Raw genomic sequence first — 16,128 nt, forward strand, 5'->3', positions numbered from 1 at the left:
GTATGTTGAACAGTCGTTGTGGGCCTACTGCTCAAAGAAATGGCCTCTGCTCTCACAAAAGTCTTTAAAATGATGGGGAAGAAAGCTGTTTCAATCTATTTGACAAACCAAGTCTCCTCTAAGCCCTGAGTAGGAAACTAAAGATTCAGTTGCAGAACTTGAGGCTAACATGTGGTCTCTTTCTGGTCCCCAATTGAGACTGAAGCACTAAAGATTTACAGGTCATAAAAATAGAAGTATTTCCCCACCTAGAAGTGGACCATCTAAAAGGAGGTGAAGAAAGAGAGTGGGTAGGAGGTGTGGTTATAGTTAAAGTATTCAAACTTTCATTAATAGCCAAGGAAGAAAAGCAATGTTAATTAGTTGCACACGTTGGCTGTAGCACTAGGAACTACACAGTTGTGATTCTATTCGATCCCTATTTTAGAGCTAAGGAAACAGATTCAGAGGAGGCAAGCTCACAGTTAACTACTGAGAGTCTTTATTTCTGCCCTTTTCTTACCCCTAGAAAAAAATGCAGCATGTTGACAAGGAAGAAACACTGGAATGAACATGAAATCAAATATGATCCAGAATTTTGAGCTGAGGTTTAATCATTTAGAGTCACATGGCTGTCCCCAAATCATGCATTTAGAGCTTCCAGGCGGTTCTCATCATGACGATGAAGTACACGTCAGTGTCAATGGATGCGCTCACACCTGCATAATAATTCATGAACTCCTCTGGGGTCACCTGTAGTGAAAAAGTTAAACACCAAAACAAACTTTGTTTCAGTCCCTTTTAATGGAGCTCCATCTTCCGTCCCTGCAAAAAGAAGGAAAACTTCAGTCAAGAAGGCTGTGTGTGTGTGTGTGTGTGTGTGTGTGTGTGATCACCACCAAGTAACAGATCTAAAGCAAAAGCGAAGGCAAAGCCAAGCTGGGGGTGGTCCCAAGAGAGTCTCAGGGCAGGTGAGGAAGGAAGTCTAGAAAATGTCCAGATCAGCCTAAGTGGAAAGTAAGACATGGTGTCATCTTTTCTTTGTGAGCAGCAGCCCAGGGATTCGAATACATAAGACTGAAATTCAGGATAAGAAACAAGTGGTCTTTAATACTGTCTTCCTGTGGCCCATCCAAAACACGCCAGGTCCTGTGTCAAGATAAGGCAAGTTTCATCTTTCAGAACCTGGAGTCGTCCTGTGGGTAAAGAAACAGATATCTAGTCAACTGGCCTGGCTTTCATGCATTTCCAAGATAAAAACTAGTCATCCAAGGCACAGAGTGAGCAAAACCATTGCTTCCTGTCCCCACCTCCCACCCTACCAGGTTCTCTCTCCATTCTAAGCCTAGGACTGTCTCTCTGGAATCCCCCAGTGATGATTGCGAACTCTGGGTTGGGTATGACTACAAGGTCTGTGATATTCAGGTGGCATCAAATGCTGAAACTGCAAAAAAAAAAAAAAAAAAAAAACAATAACCTTTGAGAGTATTTGAGAGATTAATGTGGCTGATTAAGATAATGTCATAGTGTATTTATCCATACTAGGATTTTATAGTACTTTCCTTTTGGAAAGAAGGAAAAACACCTGTCAGTCTTTTGTGCTCATGAGAGTAATGTGTGCACTCCAACTGTGTTGGCTGATATGATGTGCTGAGTCAGGAAAGACATGTCCTGCTGGACCTCGAAGGTGCTCATTTATCCCAAAACACAGATCTTCATATATGCCAGGTGCAGGCACAATATTGATGGCTGATTGGGAAATTCATTGTTCTCTAATTTTTTTTTTTATTGCTTTAAGTATTTTTTTAATTAATTTTTATTGTAGGTTGTTCAAAACATTACATAGTTCTTGATATATCATATTTCACACTTTGATTCAAGTGGGATATGAACTCCCATTTTTACCCCATATACAGATTGCAGAATCACTTCAGTTGCACATTGTTCTCTAATTAACCCGCAATTTTCAGCACTCACTAGGAACTGAAAACATCACAAAGAGGGAAATCCATAAAGAACCAAAAACCTCTGTCCATAACAGCACGCTCTTCCCGCGCCACATTTTTGGTAGCATGCCTATCTCTTCCAAGGATCATAGGAGTTCATTGACCCACTTGCCTTTTTTTTTTTTTTCTTTTTTTGACAAAATTTTAAGTAAACAGAAAAGAAAAAAAAAAAGTCACATAATCCACAGTTTATCTCCCTTGTCTTATCCTCTACCCTCACCCCTAATCCCACAAAAACAATAAAGGGCTTAGGACAAAAGGCATTTAGCTGAGCCAATAGTGGAACTGTGGTCTACAAATACAAATAAATAGTATATGCACAAAAGCAGCTTATTTTCTTTCTTAAAAAAATTTACTATAAATTTTCTCTGTATCAACAATTCCTATGCATTTAAAATATGATTCAAAGTACAAAAGTTTGAATCATTTCTCCTGAACATTTTTATCATGCCTATTAAATGAGAAACCCCTGTAAGCCCTTTAGGGGTTAAGCCCCTGTAAGCATAATGCCCAGTTAATAAGTGCTCAATAAATGTTGCCCAGATTTATCATTATGCTAACTGAGGTTCATGTGCATATTGATGGGCATTTACTAATTAAAAACAGGAATGTTTGATTTGTGAGAGCTAAGGATCTCAAATTTATTAAATATGTAAATCCTAGGGCTTCACCAAAAAAAGAAAAAAGTTGGGCTCTGTTGTTCTGCAGGGCAGCCAGCAACATACATTCTTAATAAAACATCCCCCAGTGGTGATCGTGAACTCTGGGTTGGGTATGAGTACAAGGTCTGTGATATTCAGGTGGCATCAAATGCTGTAACTGCAAAAAAAAAAAAAACCAATAACCTTTGAGAGTATTTGAGAGATTAATGTGGCTGATTAAGATAAATGTCAAAAGGGGCAGGAGGAAGGACTTTAAATCATCTGAATCACAACAACTGGCTCTTCTGTGTGAGTTGGAGAAAAGGGCAGCTGAGGTTTCCCCTGGCAGTGAGGAGGAACCACCTGCAGAAAGAGGCAAGAGACACCCGGGTCTGCCCGGAGTTGGGCCAATGAGGGGAAATGGCAGTTGGCTATTTTTCCACTGACATCTCCGAGATCAAAAGCCAGTCGTACTGGAAGAAAACGCACGGTTCCGTTGTTTCTGTCCTAAGCATTGGGCTGCTCTACAAAATCTAGACCCCTTTTTTTATGTACCTCTACAATCCCTTGACCTAGAATAGAGGGAACTTCTCCATCCTTGACAAGAAAAGATCAGTATTTCCTGTCCCCCACCCCTTGACACTACAACTCACGAAAAAGTTTCATGGGAAAAGCTTGGGGAAATTCCCTTCAGAGGGCAAGGCTTATTTCTTTCCTCCCGTAAACACCACCTCTTCTTCCTGTCCAGTGCCCCACTTACCATTTCTGGTGTGGCCAGGGGTTAAGAGGCAACCTTAGGTTCTACTGCTGTTGACCGAGGCCAACGAGAGAATCCCCTTTCCACAACCATGACCCTTAGGTCCCCCAAGAAAACTGGCTTTGGGTTTTACCATTGTTGTTGCTTTTAAGTTCATTTGCTGGGCACACACCTGTAGTCCTGCAGCTAAGGAAGCTGAGGCAGAAGGACCACAAGTTCAAAGCCAACCTCATCAACTCAGCGAGGCCCTAAGCAACTTAGTGAGACCCTGTCACTAAATAAAAAGTACAAAAGGGCTGGGGATGTGGCTCAGTGGTTCAGCATTCTGGGTTCAATCCCCAGTGCATAAATAAATAATCAATCTATTTATGGCTATCGATAAAACACAGATGACATCTTCCTCTCATCTTAGATGCAATGATGGGAATATAATTCCTTACCCTAGTATGCTGTGCTTTTGTAACTTGAAGATAACAGCTAATGGAGACGAGGTGGTTGCTTTGTTTTCAAGTTCATTTTAATTTAGAAATGCAAGTAAATCTCAAAGCATGCTCAAGAGAAGAACCAGGGGAAATTCTCTTATCTGAAATTCCCTTTATCAAAAGTTGCTTTTTGATAAGCCATTTCCACGTAGCAAAGGGTGATGACTAATGATGCCCATAAGGATAAATGTAAAAGCCACCAAAACATCATGAAAAGCCTTGTGAATCTGTTGCAAAAAAAAAAAAAAACTGAATCATGGTCTCATTTTGAAGTTAAATATGTTTTATTGCAGTCTATCTCATAGGAATGTGCCTAGCTACATATGAAGAGTACAGTAGAATCCCCTACTGGTGTGTGTATGTGTGTGTGTGTGTGTGTGTGTGTGTGTGTGTGTGTGTGTGAGAGAGAGAGAGAGAGAGAGAGAGAGAGATCTATTTTATTACTTTGTTTTTCAACTTTCTATATGACCTCTATACATACAGTACCAATGTGTTAAAATTTCTAAGGCTTTGGGTCTATTTCCTATTAAAAATTTTCAAACCAAATAGGAGAAATTTCATTTAGATCAAACCTTTTTTACTTACCAGTCCGTCTTTGTCATAAGGTGAGTCAAAGTTATCCAGAAATTTCCGGAAGACCTGTTCCTCTGTCCACTCTCCATTTTGGTACTTTGGATGGTGTTTTGCATTGTACAATTCGCGAAGGTCTTCAATTGTGATGACGCCATCTCCAGTCTTGTCTAACTTTCTGAAAGCTTGCATGATTACCTCTTTTCTGGCTCTGGACATGGGAGGCTAGATGAACAGACACATACACGTATACACATATGCCAATGAGCCTTTCCTGTATTACACATGATGAAATATCTTACTCCCTCCATAACGTGGACCAGCTTGTGTCCCACTACATGAGATGCACTATGATTGCCCACAACAGGCTCTCAGCCCATTTGCAGTCTCCTGCCCACAGTGTACAAACAACTTGCGAAAACCAAACCTCAAAGTAGCCGAACCAAACCACGTGAAAGCCAAACTTGGCAGATCACTCTGATTCACAGCCTACTTACTCTTAAAGTGAGAAGAAATTCATTGAAGTCTATTGTTCCATTTCCATCTTTATCAAATCTCCGGAAAAGCTCTTCAGCCTCTTCCTTTTCCATGACCACAGCATAATCATTTAACCCCTTTACAAATTCTTTGAAATCAAGGGTTCGGTTGTTATTGTCATCCATAATTCGAAACACTCTGAAGAAAACACACGCACACATAAAGTAAAAAACAAAAGCAAAAAATCCCCACAAAGAACAAGGTATAAGTGTAAAGATTTAAAAAAGAAAATGACTCAAGGTTTTTCAAAGTGAAATACAGAAGTCTGAGATTCTTCTCTGTGCCCTGCCAAAATTGGAAAGCCTCTTCTCAGCTTCTCAAAAAGAAAAATAAACCCTAAACCACACACATGCACATACACACACACACACACACACACACACACACACACACACACATACACACGCACAATTGCACTGTGGGATTCTAATTATATGACATGTTCCGGAAAGGTCCATGTTAAAGGCTTGGTCAAGAGCCTATGGCACTATTAGGACATAGAGGAACTTCTAGGAGGTATGTCCCATTGGAAGGAAGTTAGCTCATCAGGGGAGTGTCCTTGAAGGGAACATTGGGACCACAGCCTCTTCCAGTTTTTTTTTTTTTTTCTCTTTGCTTCCCAGCTGCTATGAGGTGAATAGATTTGCTCCACCATGCACTCCTCACCAGGATGTGCCACCTCACCGTAGGCCCAAAAGCATCAGAGTGGTTATGGAGATCATGAGCCAAGATAAACCTTTCCCTCCTGGTAACTTGTTTCTCCCAGGTATTTTTTTACAGTAATGGAGAACTACATCATATATAACATTTTTTTAGGCACCCAAACTTTGCTTATTGACTCAAAAGACCCAAACCCTTTCCATCTTTCAATTAAAGAAAAGCAAAAAAATATAAGTAAGTACATCAAAAATCCTATTTTAAGCTATGTTTCTTGATAAGGTCCCCAGAACCTATCATAGAGTATAAATGTTGGTTTTCATTTTTTCAATATAATCCACTGACCATATAAAACATATAAACACTGTGTTAGTTACAGAAAGACTGCACTTAGAAACATGCCTCATCATATACAGCTATGTTGGATCACCTCCACCCACAAGATACTCACGTCCTTCTCATGAAAGAAATAACATAGCTTCTAATTGTGTTTCATTGTAATGCTTCAGGTCTTCCATCCATCTCATCACACCCTATTACATGATCTTCCTCCTTCACACATTCCCTTTCTCCTCTATCATCTGCCACTACCCTCAGAACAGCTGTGGGCATTTTCTGTCTTGCTAGTATTCTGACAGGTAGACAGAGTTCTCTGTTAGGATCTCAAAAACCTGAGCTTAATTTTCAGTTCTACTGGTAAACTGACTTTGTGACTTTAGGCATATGTTGTAACTTTTCTGGGTCTCACTTTGCTGTAAGAGACTCAGTCAGTTAATCTTTAGTTCCACATTAATGCTAAAATAATGTACAATTTTCAAGTCACAACTTACGCTTTTGTCTATGTTAAATATTTGTAACAATAATATAGATTCTTACTCCTCTGAATTTCACACTTTATGTAAAAATCAAAAAGAACACTTTGCATGAGAGCATCACATAGATTCCAGAGGGCAGAAACCTGACTATTTTTATTTATTTATTTATTTATTTATTTATTTATTTATTTTGCTGTTACATGTTTACAATGTTATGGTCATTCTGTCAAAATTCACTTTCTGGATGAACAAATGATAAATTAACAAACAAATCACACTGATACAGGAAATGGATCGATCTATTTTCTTTGTAAAATATATGTAAATTTATAAAATATATGTAAATTCAAAATAAATAATGTGTCATTTAAGCATCTTATGTTATTCAATAAAATTTAATATTGATTAGGTACTTATAAGGTGCCAAACTTTGCACTAAGCCCTGTGAGGAGGAATACAAAGGTAATGAGACTCCATCTCTGTCCTTTTAAGGAGCTTATTGAGAGAGAGAAAAACCAGAAGAACAGTCATTATTCAGTAGTTTTCATGAGAAGTGACATCATAAAAATAAAAGTTAAGAGAGCTCTAACAATAGCGATTGAATGATTGGAAGACAAAAGCCTGAGAGCAAAGAAAGCCATTAAGAAAATCTTAGGAAAGATGCTCAGTGCCTGCACATAAGCAATTGAGATAAAGATAAGAAAAGAGACCACAAGATGTTGTAGAAGTAGAGTCATTAATGTGGTGGTCAATGAAGGTACTTCCTGAGTTTCCAGCCCAAGGAACTGTTAGAGTGACTTGAAAGGGTCAGGGGAAGCTCTGTTTTCAAGAAGGGATGATTAATTTTATTTTATTTTGGACAGTAAGACAACTATCAAAGATACTCACTAGGTAACTGGCTAGTTAACAAGTTACCAGGTATTGTTCCTGAAGAAGAAGAAGAAGAGAGAGGGATATAAATTATGTGATGAGTTTGGAGCCCAGGAGAAGACTTGATGCTGAGAATGTGGAAGGAGCTAGAGTAAAGATGAGCTCGACTCCGGAGTGGGTGAGATGTATAGTGAATTAAAGATGCTGGCAGAAGAATCTTGGGAAATGTCTGCATTTGTGCCATAAATGGGAATGACTGAGAAGGAAAACTGTTGGAAACCATCAGACTTTGATGTCAAAAAAGCAAAGGTGCCGAAGTCATGACAGACTCATTCTGGTCTTAGAAGAAAGACTCCAGACAGAGTGGAAAGACTGTTCCAGGAGCCAACCCTTCACAGAAGAATGTGTCCTAGAGTTGGCGAATAGTAGAGCTTACCCTGAGGACATGCCCTTCAAAGGCAGGCTGGGGGTGGGGGGATGAGCCAAGGGAGGGAATATTTCCTGGGATCTGGGATCAGAGTGAAGGAGAGTGTCTACCTGTCAATAGACCCTAGTGCAGGGTGGAGGGAAGGAGCTGCCTCCATTGAGTTGAGGAGAGACTTAGAAAAGGCAGATGCCAGTAAGAGAGGCCAGGAATGAGGTAACACCTGTTCACAGTGAAGGGCTGAAGAAAGTGCAGGGTGTAATGGCACCAACAAGTGGAGAGGGCACCATCAGCAGGAAGGAGTGGACTGAATGGACCAGGAAGTGGAGGGAAAAGCAGGGTTCCTAAGGAGACTGCTCTGAGAAAGAGGGAGTCGCCAGCGGAAACAGGTAGAGGCTGAAGAGACATGGTACTGAAGGAAGAGGACTTGCCTTTGGACTGTGACCATGTCTTCACCAGGCTTCATATACCTGTAGCCTGGGCCTCTGACAGAGCTCCAAGTCTGAGATTTGGGATGGTTTAGGGTGATATCGGATGGACCTAAAGCCTTCCACAACCTCTGGATGCAGAGTTGGGTGTCTCTCCCACTGACTTTCTGTACTTCTCCAACATACAACTGCTCCCACCACCAAGAGCCCCATTTACATGACTCTCGCTCTTCAAAGTCTCATCCCTCCATGGGAGCTGGAGAAGCCTAGTTCACCGGGAATCCTCCAAGGTGTGCTCAATGTCTGGCCCACAGCAGACTCTCAGTGTAGTTTGTTATAATGCACAGGGTCTGTCCTTAGGGGCTCACAGTCTCCTTCTGCCCTTGGGTTCCTCAGCCCTGAGGGTGACACACGACCAGAGAGTGTGAGGACTGGCTCTATCAAGACAGAGACACCCATGGCAGTGACCTGTCAGTTATCCCACAGGCAATCCCAGTGCCACTAGAGATGAGAAAGACAAGACCGCCTGAGAACAGAACCCCAAATTCTATAATCACTGCCAGACCACTGTTCTTTCCTCCCTCTTCCAACCCAGCCTGTACTATCTCAGCTTCGGGGAGCTCCTGTCTCATTGTCCTGCTAGGAGTCTGTGCTACCTGGCTGTGCCTCTCCCCTTACCTCGGGAGCCCTGCCCTCTTTCAGCCACACCTGGGCCTTGCTGAATCTGGGATTAAGAACTAAAAATGATCACAAGAGACCTGAGACATCAACTCTTCCAAACTCTGCATTTCACAAGTAAGGAAATGACTTGGCCCAAGATCACGAAGACACTTCTAGCCTCACCTGGACCCCCCCAGCCTCTCTACTCCTGCATCCTACCTGCCAAGTCCTTTGATACCTGCAGAGCCCCTGGCCAGGCACTGCAGTCGGAGTCTCTCAATGGGATCCGTGGCCGTGGTGAGTTTCTTCTTGGACTGGATGGCCATCTCTCGGTCATGGCGTGCTGTCCCTGCCATCTGAGAGGAGAGTACAGAGCACATCAGCAGAGCTCCGGCCGCACCACCTGCCTCTGGCTGAACAGAAGATAGCAGCCTTGCTGAGAAGGAAATTTACAGCTCACTTTGCCATCAGATCTCCCAGGAATAGTCTCAAACCTCCTCCCAGAATTTCCAATTTTTAACCAAGCTGACTGTGTGCCTGGAATATTTATTACTTACTGACCTTGTCCCGAGACCATCTGCTTTCCGCAGCTCAACAATGAATACAAAGCCATTTTCTCATTCTGAAGCCTTCCTCCCTCCATAAAAAGTCCAAGTTCTCCACACTCTCTTTTAGAAACAACCACGTATCCTATGTCATTTTATTTAGATTTCTCCATATTCCCTCACTCCACGTTTAATTAAGAGTCTCCTCTTTGGTCTACACACTGATTTTCATTGATTCTGTCTTCCCTGAGATTCTCAACACTAGGGCCCTGATGATTCTTACCAGCAATCAGTGTGTTCCCCTTGATTAGCAGGTATGTGTCCATTAACAAGGTGTTCTCTTTTTTGGGGGGGAGGGGTCCCAGGGAGTAAACTCAGGGCCACATCCCCAGCCCTATTTTGTATTTTATTTAGAGACAGGGTCTCACTAAGTTGCTTAGCACCTTGCTTTTGTTGAGGGTAGCTTTGAACTCACGATCGTCCTGTCTCAGCCTCCCAAACTGCTGGGATTACGGGCACGCACCACTACACCTAGCAACAGGGTTCTTAAGACAGAAAAATTTTAAACAGGGGCTGGGGCTGGGGCTCAGCGGTAGAGCACTTGCCTGGCTTGTGTGAGGCACTGGGTTCAATTCTCAGCACCACATAGAAATAAATAAATAAAAGTCTAGCAACAACTAAAAAAAAAAAAAAAATCTATATTTACTATCTCTCAGCTGACCCACAAACAATAAGATATGGTTTTCCCCAGCTTGGCTTTTGTGATCTAAGTTTTCAGAACAGGAGAGAAGGGTGGTGTGGTGAACTGATTCCTCCTTTCAGTTCTCAGAACTTCCACAGAGGTGGAAAGAGCACGGGGCACTAGGAGCCGGGGGACTCAGGTTCCAGTCCCACCTCTTCACTGCCATCCCAACCCACCCCATGACCTCAGAGCCAGCCGGTCTCAAAGCTTCCATTGTCTCCTTCTCAGTTGGCTTAGATGGCCTTTAAATTTCATTCCAACTCCCAAAACCCAGTAATCTCCATGAGTCCACACTAATCCAGTGGATGGAAGATTCTAGAAGCTACTTTACGTCGAGCTCCAAATGAAAGGAGCAAGAGGGTAGGAAGAATGGCATTCAGGGCACACAAGACAATAAATGGCGCTCGAATGGTTCTACCCTTGACTTAATGGCTCCCTCGCTGTACGAATTCTGGCACTTCCCTTGAGGACCGCATAAGGACAGAATTATTTTTATCAAAGATGGCAGCCCTTGGAATTGTGCCCTCCCCTGTACTAACTGGTTTCCTATAACACCCTGAAAGGCCTCCCTATGAAGTATTCAGTATTTAACTTTCAGGAAAGGGAATCTCAAATACAGAGGAGCACACACTGAACTCACCCCAGTTCCAGTAGCCCCCTTCCAGCTGATGAACAGGATCCCTTCTTCTTGCCCTCCCTCCTGATTTCCATCATGTAGCTAAAGATGGGAGTGCTTCACTCCGTTTTCTTGGACTCTGGGCCAGCCCACAGGAGTTCCCGCTGCTTTACTCCATATTTGTAAGAAATTGTTCCGCTAAAGCTATGCAGGGTCTCCCCTTTGCTTTGTCCCGCACCGAAGCGGAGATTCCCTGGAATTCCAGATGGTGGCGCCCTACAGACCCCCTCTCCATCCACGGCAGGTGAACGTTCCTGTCCCACCTGGACATCTGCTGCCCTCGCAGTCGCCCCACTGGTGGCATGAACCTTCTCAACACTGGCTTTGTCTCTTACCCTTTTTTCACCTGACCTCGGACTGACAATTCCCAGAGTCTGTCCCCGGCTTCCCATCCTAACTCCACGCCCACAGAATTCCTCATCCACCACCAGATTCTGGTTCCCCGACAAGACCACCCCCACTCATCTCGCTGCTTCCTGCTCCCCACCCACCCTCGAGACACCATTTCCTCGCCCTGGCCATATTCTGTCCGTGGAGCTTGTTCCAGCCTTCCCAGCTTGCAGACTACAGAACCCCCTCAGAGGCTTGCTCCTTCCAGGAGCACCTGCTGCCCCTTGTCCCACGGGCTGCCCCAGCCCCTACTCCCATCCTCCTGTCCTCCGACCTCTCCTCCGCCTTGTCCACTCTCCTTGCTTTCCTACTTCCACACCATCCATGACAGCAAGTGAGGAACAAAGAGAGACCTAAACTGAAAGCCAACAGTGGGGAGACAGTAAGATCTGATGTTTAAGGGATTTTGCAAGTGGAGTGCTCAAAATATTAAAAGCATCCAATTCTAACAGTTCTTGTGCCTCCACTAGATGGTAAGCACGTGTTCATTCCTCACACAAAACCCATGAACTGATCTGAAAACAGGGATACCCAAGTCTGTAGCAACATTATTCACAAAAGCCAGAAGGTAAAAACAACCCAAATGTCCACTTACGGATGGACAAACTGTGGCATATCCACACAATGGAATATCATTCAGCCATTGAAAAGGAATGAGGTCTTGGTATATACCACAATGTGTATGAGTCTTGACTACATTACACCAACTGAAAAAATCTGTACAAAAAAAAAAAAAGAGTCACATATTATATGATTCCACTTATGTGAAATATCCAGAGAAGGCAAATTCAGAAGACAGAAAGCAAATTAGTGATCACCAGGAGCTGATACCGGGAGGGCAATGGGAAGTGCCTGCTTAATAAGCATGGGATTTCCTTTGGGATAATGCAGATGTTTGGGAACTTCATATAGGTGGGTGATTACACAACACTAGGATGGTGCTGAATATTTTAAGATGGCTAACTTTATGTTAAGTGAATTTCATATCAACTTTAAAAACCCATGATCATTTGTTAATTAGCTAGATTTAGTCATTTCACAATCTACACATACTTCAATACACGATGCTGTACCTGGTAAACATATACAGCTGCATCCGTCAATTTAGAAGTATGTAAATAAAAAAGTGTGCCTGGTACATACACATCTTGGCAAAAGAGTTAGCTAAGGGGGTGGAAATGAAGTAGTTAGTACTATTTTTTGTATTTCACAAATAAATAGGGGTCCAGAGAAATCAGGCACTTGCACAGGGCAGACAGCACTATGGATCACAGTGATTCATATAGTGTCAGGATTGTCAGACTTTACAGATTATCTACGGCCACCTCCTTATTTTACAAAGATGGAAGGTTTGTTAGACCATTTTCTGTTGCTTTGCCAAAAGACCTGAAACCAGATCATTTATTTAAAAAAAAAAAAAAATGAGGTTTATTTGGCTCACAGTTCTGAGGCTGGGAATTCCAGGGGACCGCGCTGCTGACATCTAGTGAGGGCCCTCCTGCTGAATCATAACATGGCTGAGGGCATCAGGAGCAGCCACAGAGCAAGTTCCTCTTCTTATAAAGCCACACTTGCCATCATGGAGGTCCTGCCCCATGACCTCATCTAATCTTATATATCAACAGCCCCATCTTCAAATTCCATTACCAACATGTGAATCTGGGGATTACATTGCTAACCCATGAATTTGGGGGGACACTTTGAAACCAAGGTTGGAACCAAGAATTGGACTGGTAAATTGACTTGCCCCAAAGTCCTGGCCAGCACCAAAATACCAAGCTTGATTCTCAAGCAATGCTCTTTCTACTGCACTATGTTTGTGAAATAATATATATATGAGGGTCAGAGTACAAGCAGATGGCCCTCTCTCAGAGGAAAGCAAGAACATCCAAGATCACAAGCCTCTCAGAGAAACTGTCCTGTCATCTGAGGCTGATCCTACCCGGTGATGACACAGGGTTTCACCTCTGGAATCCAATTTGGCAAGCTCAGGGAAAAAACTGCGTTGGGACTTGATGGTACTTGAACTACTCACATCAGCTATCCCGGTTAATCACTTAGTCACCCAGTCCATCAACAAACAGCTAATATTTATTGTGTACTCTCTTCAAGGCACAGTACAGGGCCAGAAGGTAGGAGGGTAAGGAATTACTCAAAGGAAGGCAGGATTGGGTAAGGTCCTGGGCAACACTCAACAACTTTCAAAGTTTGCATGAACGCACCAGGTGACAGGGCAAAAATCTGTCCTCAAACATAATATCAAGATGTCCCTGATTCCACAGTGCTGCTCAAAGTGTTCCTGACTCCAGGAGGTTCTTTCTGACTCACATGGTGAGTTCCTCAGCCAGGCCCCAGCAAAGTGGAGAAGGAGGTACATGTAACCACAGCGCCACCGCGTGTTCGCTCATGGTCTGTGCAGTTCCCCTACCAGAAGCAGCTTTCAGTCTATTTCAACAAATGTCTACTGTGCGCACTGGGTGGGGAGAAAAGGGAATACACAGTATTGAAGGCCTTAGGGGGAAGGGTGCAACGCCATATCTAAGCTATAACAAATCACAAGAAGGTGGCTAACCCAGCTTTGGAGCAGGGCTTTATGAAGACATTTCAAAGTGGATAATGCCTAAGCATAATGGGAGGGGATGGTTATGGGAGCTGTGAGGGTTAATATGGGTATCTCAGGTACCACAGCAGGAACACCACGTGCTTAGGTCAGAGTGAAGGAGAAAATAGTGTAACTTGAGAAATGTGGTTTAGTATGGTTTGGAAAGAGGGTCGTGGGGGAGGGAGATGAGAGTTTGGAGGCTGGGAGGGGCTGTTGGCAGGGAAATGGGGGGGGGGGGAGGATGAAAGTGAGCAAGGAAGCAGGAACCAGATCACAAGAGTGGGGTGGGGGTGGAGTGGGGGTGCTGGGTGCACAAAGGGTTCCAAAAAACAGGAATGGCTTGCATTGTAAGAGCCCCCTCAGCTGGCTAGGAGGCGACTGATGTATCGAATATGCTGCCTGGACGTTGTGCACTGAGAGAGGGCTGGCACCTTGGGCTCTTGCTTGTGACTCCCCATCTCCACCCACAATAGCACATGGGGGGGGTGACATTCATGCAGCAACAAAATGCAGAGGCCTGGAGGTTTGGGGCAGAAGCTGAGTGGAGCCACCAGCAGCACAGGCAAAGGAGACTGGTAGGAATCCCCACCAAGGCTGTCTCCTTCCACGGTCCTGGTGCTCGGCTGACTGCCACTGTCAAAGCTCTCTGTCTGGATTTCCAGTGTCCTTGGGGAAGGGGATGTGGAAAGCTGAAAATCTATGGAGGTCTGTCTCTTCATGGTTCTCATGAGGGTTCTGAGACAGATTTTTTTAAACCCGTTGGAGAAGAAAAGGGAACAGGTCAGCCCAGCCTGCACTTTATTGGGTTGTCTTTGGTGCCCTCTGATGGCAGAAAAATGAATTACACCCCTGTTGAATTACACCCCCTACTCTTTTCTCTATCTATCTCTATCTCTTTCTCTCCCTTTCTCTCTCTTCTCTCTCTCTTTCTCATGTAAGACTCTACACCCAACAACCTATGAACACAAAAGTGAATCTTGTTGCCACAGAGGCCACCTAGGAATCACTGATCCACACACCCCAAAGTACCAAAATCTTCCACATCCTCTTTATTGAAAAATTCTAAGGAAATGGCTCACCCCCACCCCTTGTCTCAAAACCCTGCCCCTTTGGTTTCTCTGAGGTTATACGACTGATTTTCCTCTTTCAGGAAAAGGACAGTCGCTTGAAAGAGTTGAGGGAACTAAAACAAGTTTAGTCCACTCAGACAAACTTCAGAGAAAAGAACTAACCTGAGATGAGGTGGAGAAGGAAGGACAGAACCAGCCAAACAGGAGGCGGTGCAGAGGCCATGCAGGGGACAGAGAGGGCTGTGCTGAGGGAGGAGGGCAACATGGCCAGCTGTCAAGGCTGTGCACCACGATAGCTGGACCAGGTTCAGGGATTGTCTGTCCATGTTTTTGCATTTGTCTTTGCACCCCCTCTGCTTGGGCTGCTGAGACACAGGAACAGCATGTACTGTGAGGAAACAATCCTATTCAGAAAGCCACCTGAGCCCTGCCCCAGGAGCACTGCAAGTACCTGCAGGGCCCTGGGATTTTTCCAAAGGCCCTTCCCACCTCCTGAGGCCATCAAGCCCATTTCCCTGGAGCCAGAAAGTGCGATGATTTTTGCCTTCGGAACATTCTTAGGCATATGTGTAATGCTAATAATACCTGTGACATGACAGTAGCCACTTTCAATAACTAGGGGTTGCTATAATGGCCCCTTATGATTTTAAAACACTCTGCTATGGAAAAAAAAAAGAACAAAAGAGAAAGGCAGTGTGGAGAGAAGGAAGCTGTAGATGAAACTAGGAGGGCTTCAAGCTAGTTCTGAGGAGATAAAAAACACTTTCCCCTCCAAGTCGTATCTGTGCTAGCTCAGGCTGGATAGTGAGCACTGTGGGCATGGAGGATGGTAACGAACTCTCAGCATTTGACGTTACCTCAGCCTCCATTCAGAATGCAAGTTTAACTTTCTCATCCTAGAATTAAGGCTAGGTCATGCCTGACACGGTGTCCAGCTGTATATCACACTCAAATGACTCAAGAAGGGCCCAGAGTTAAGAACTTGCAGGCATCGTCCCTCTAGAAGACTGCACTCCCACTGCTGCTTCCATTAAGGGGGCCATCTGCCTGTGGACTTAAGGTGACCCACACTTATTCCCTTAGTGCCTTGTATATATTGCTAACTTGCTCTATTCTCCCACCCCAACCTCTCTCTCGGCTCCCTGATTCTTCATTTCTGCTTCTTAGGATCCTCTGGAGATTGCTCTCCTGGCTCATTATGCTCCCTTGCCCAGGATCTGTAAATAATAGACGGTTGAACCTGTTTCCTAGTGTGGTGGTGATGTGTTGAGTTTGTA

At 43.9% G+C, this 16,128-nt stretch overlaps 1 protein-coding gene across 2 annotated transcripts; it reads right to left on the minus strand.

The window, feature by feature from the left end:
- Positions 1–630: 630 nt before the first annotated feature.
- On the minus strand, positions 631–9,182 carry Capsl (calcyphosine like). 2 transcript variants are annotated; one of them, XM_076856193.1, is made up of 4 exons: positions 9,046–9,182; positions 4,933–5,110; positions 4,451–4,660; positions 631–732 (listed from the first exon to the last, which is right to left on the minus strand). In XM_076856193.1, exons 1-4 carry the CDS (start codon positions 9,180–9,182, stop codon positions 631–633), a joined length of 627 nt encoding a protein of 208 aa, XP_076712308.1. The 2 variants fall into 2 exon arrangements, with proteins under 2 accessions (XP_076712308.1, XP_076712309.1); XM_076856194.1 differs by lacking the exon at positions 4,451–4,660.
- Between the last annotated feature and the right edge of the window lie 6,946 nt (positions 9,183–16,128).

This window comes from Callospermophilus lateralis, chromosome 5, assembly GCF_048772815.1.
Source record: "Callospermophilus lateralis isolate mCalLat2 chromosome 5, mCalLat2.hap1, whole genome shotgun sequence".
NCBI lineage: Eukaryota > Metazoa > Chordata > Mammalia > Rodentia > Sciuridae > Callospermophilus > Callospermophilus lateralis.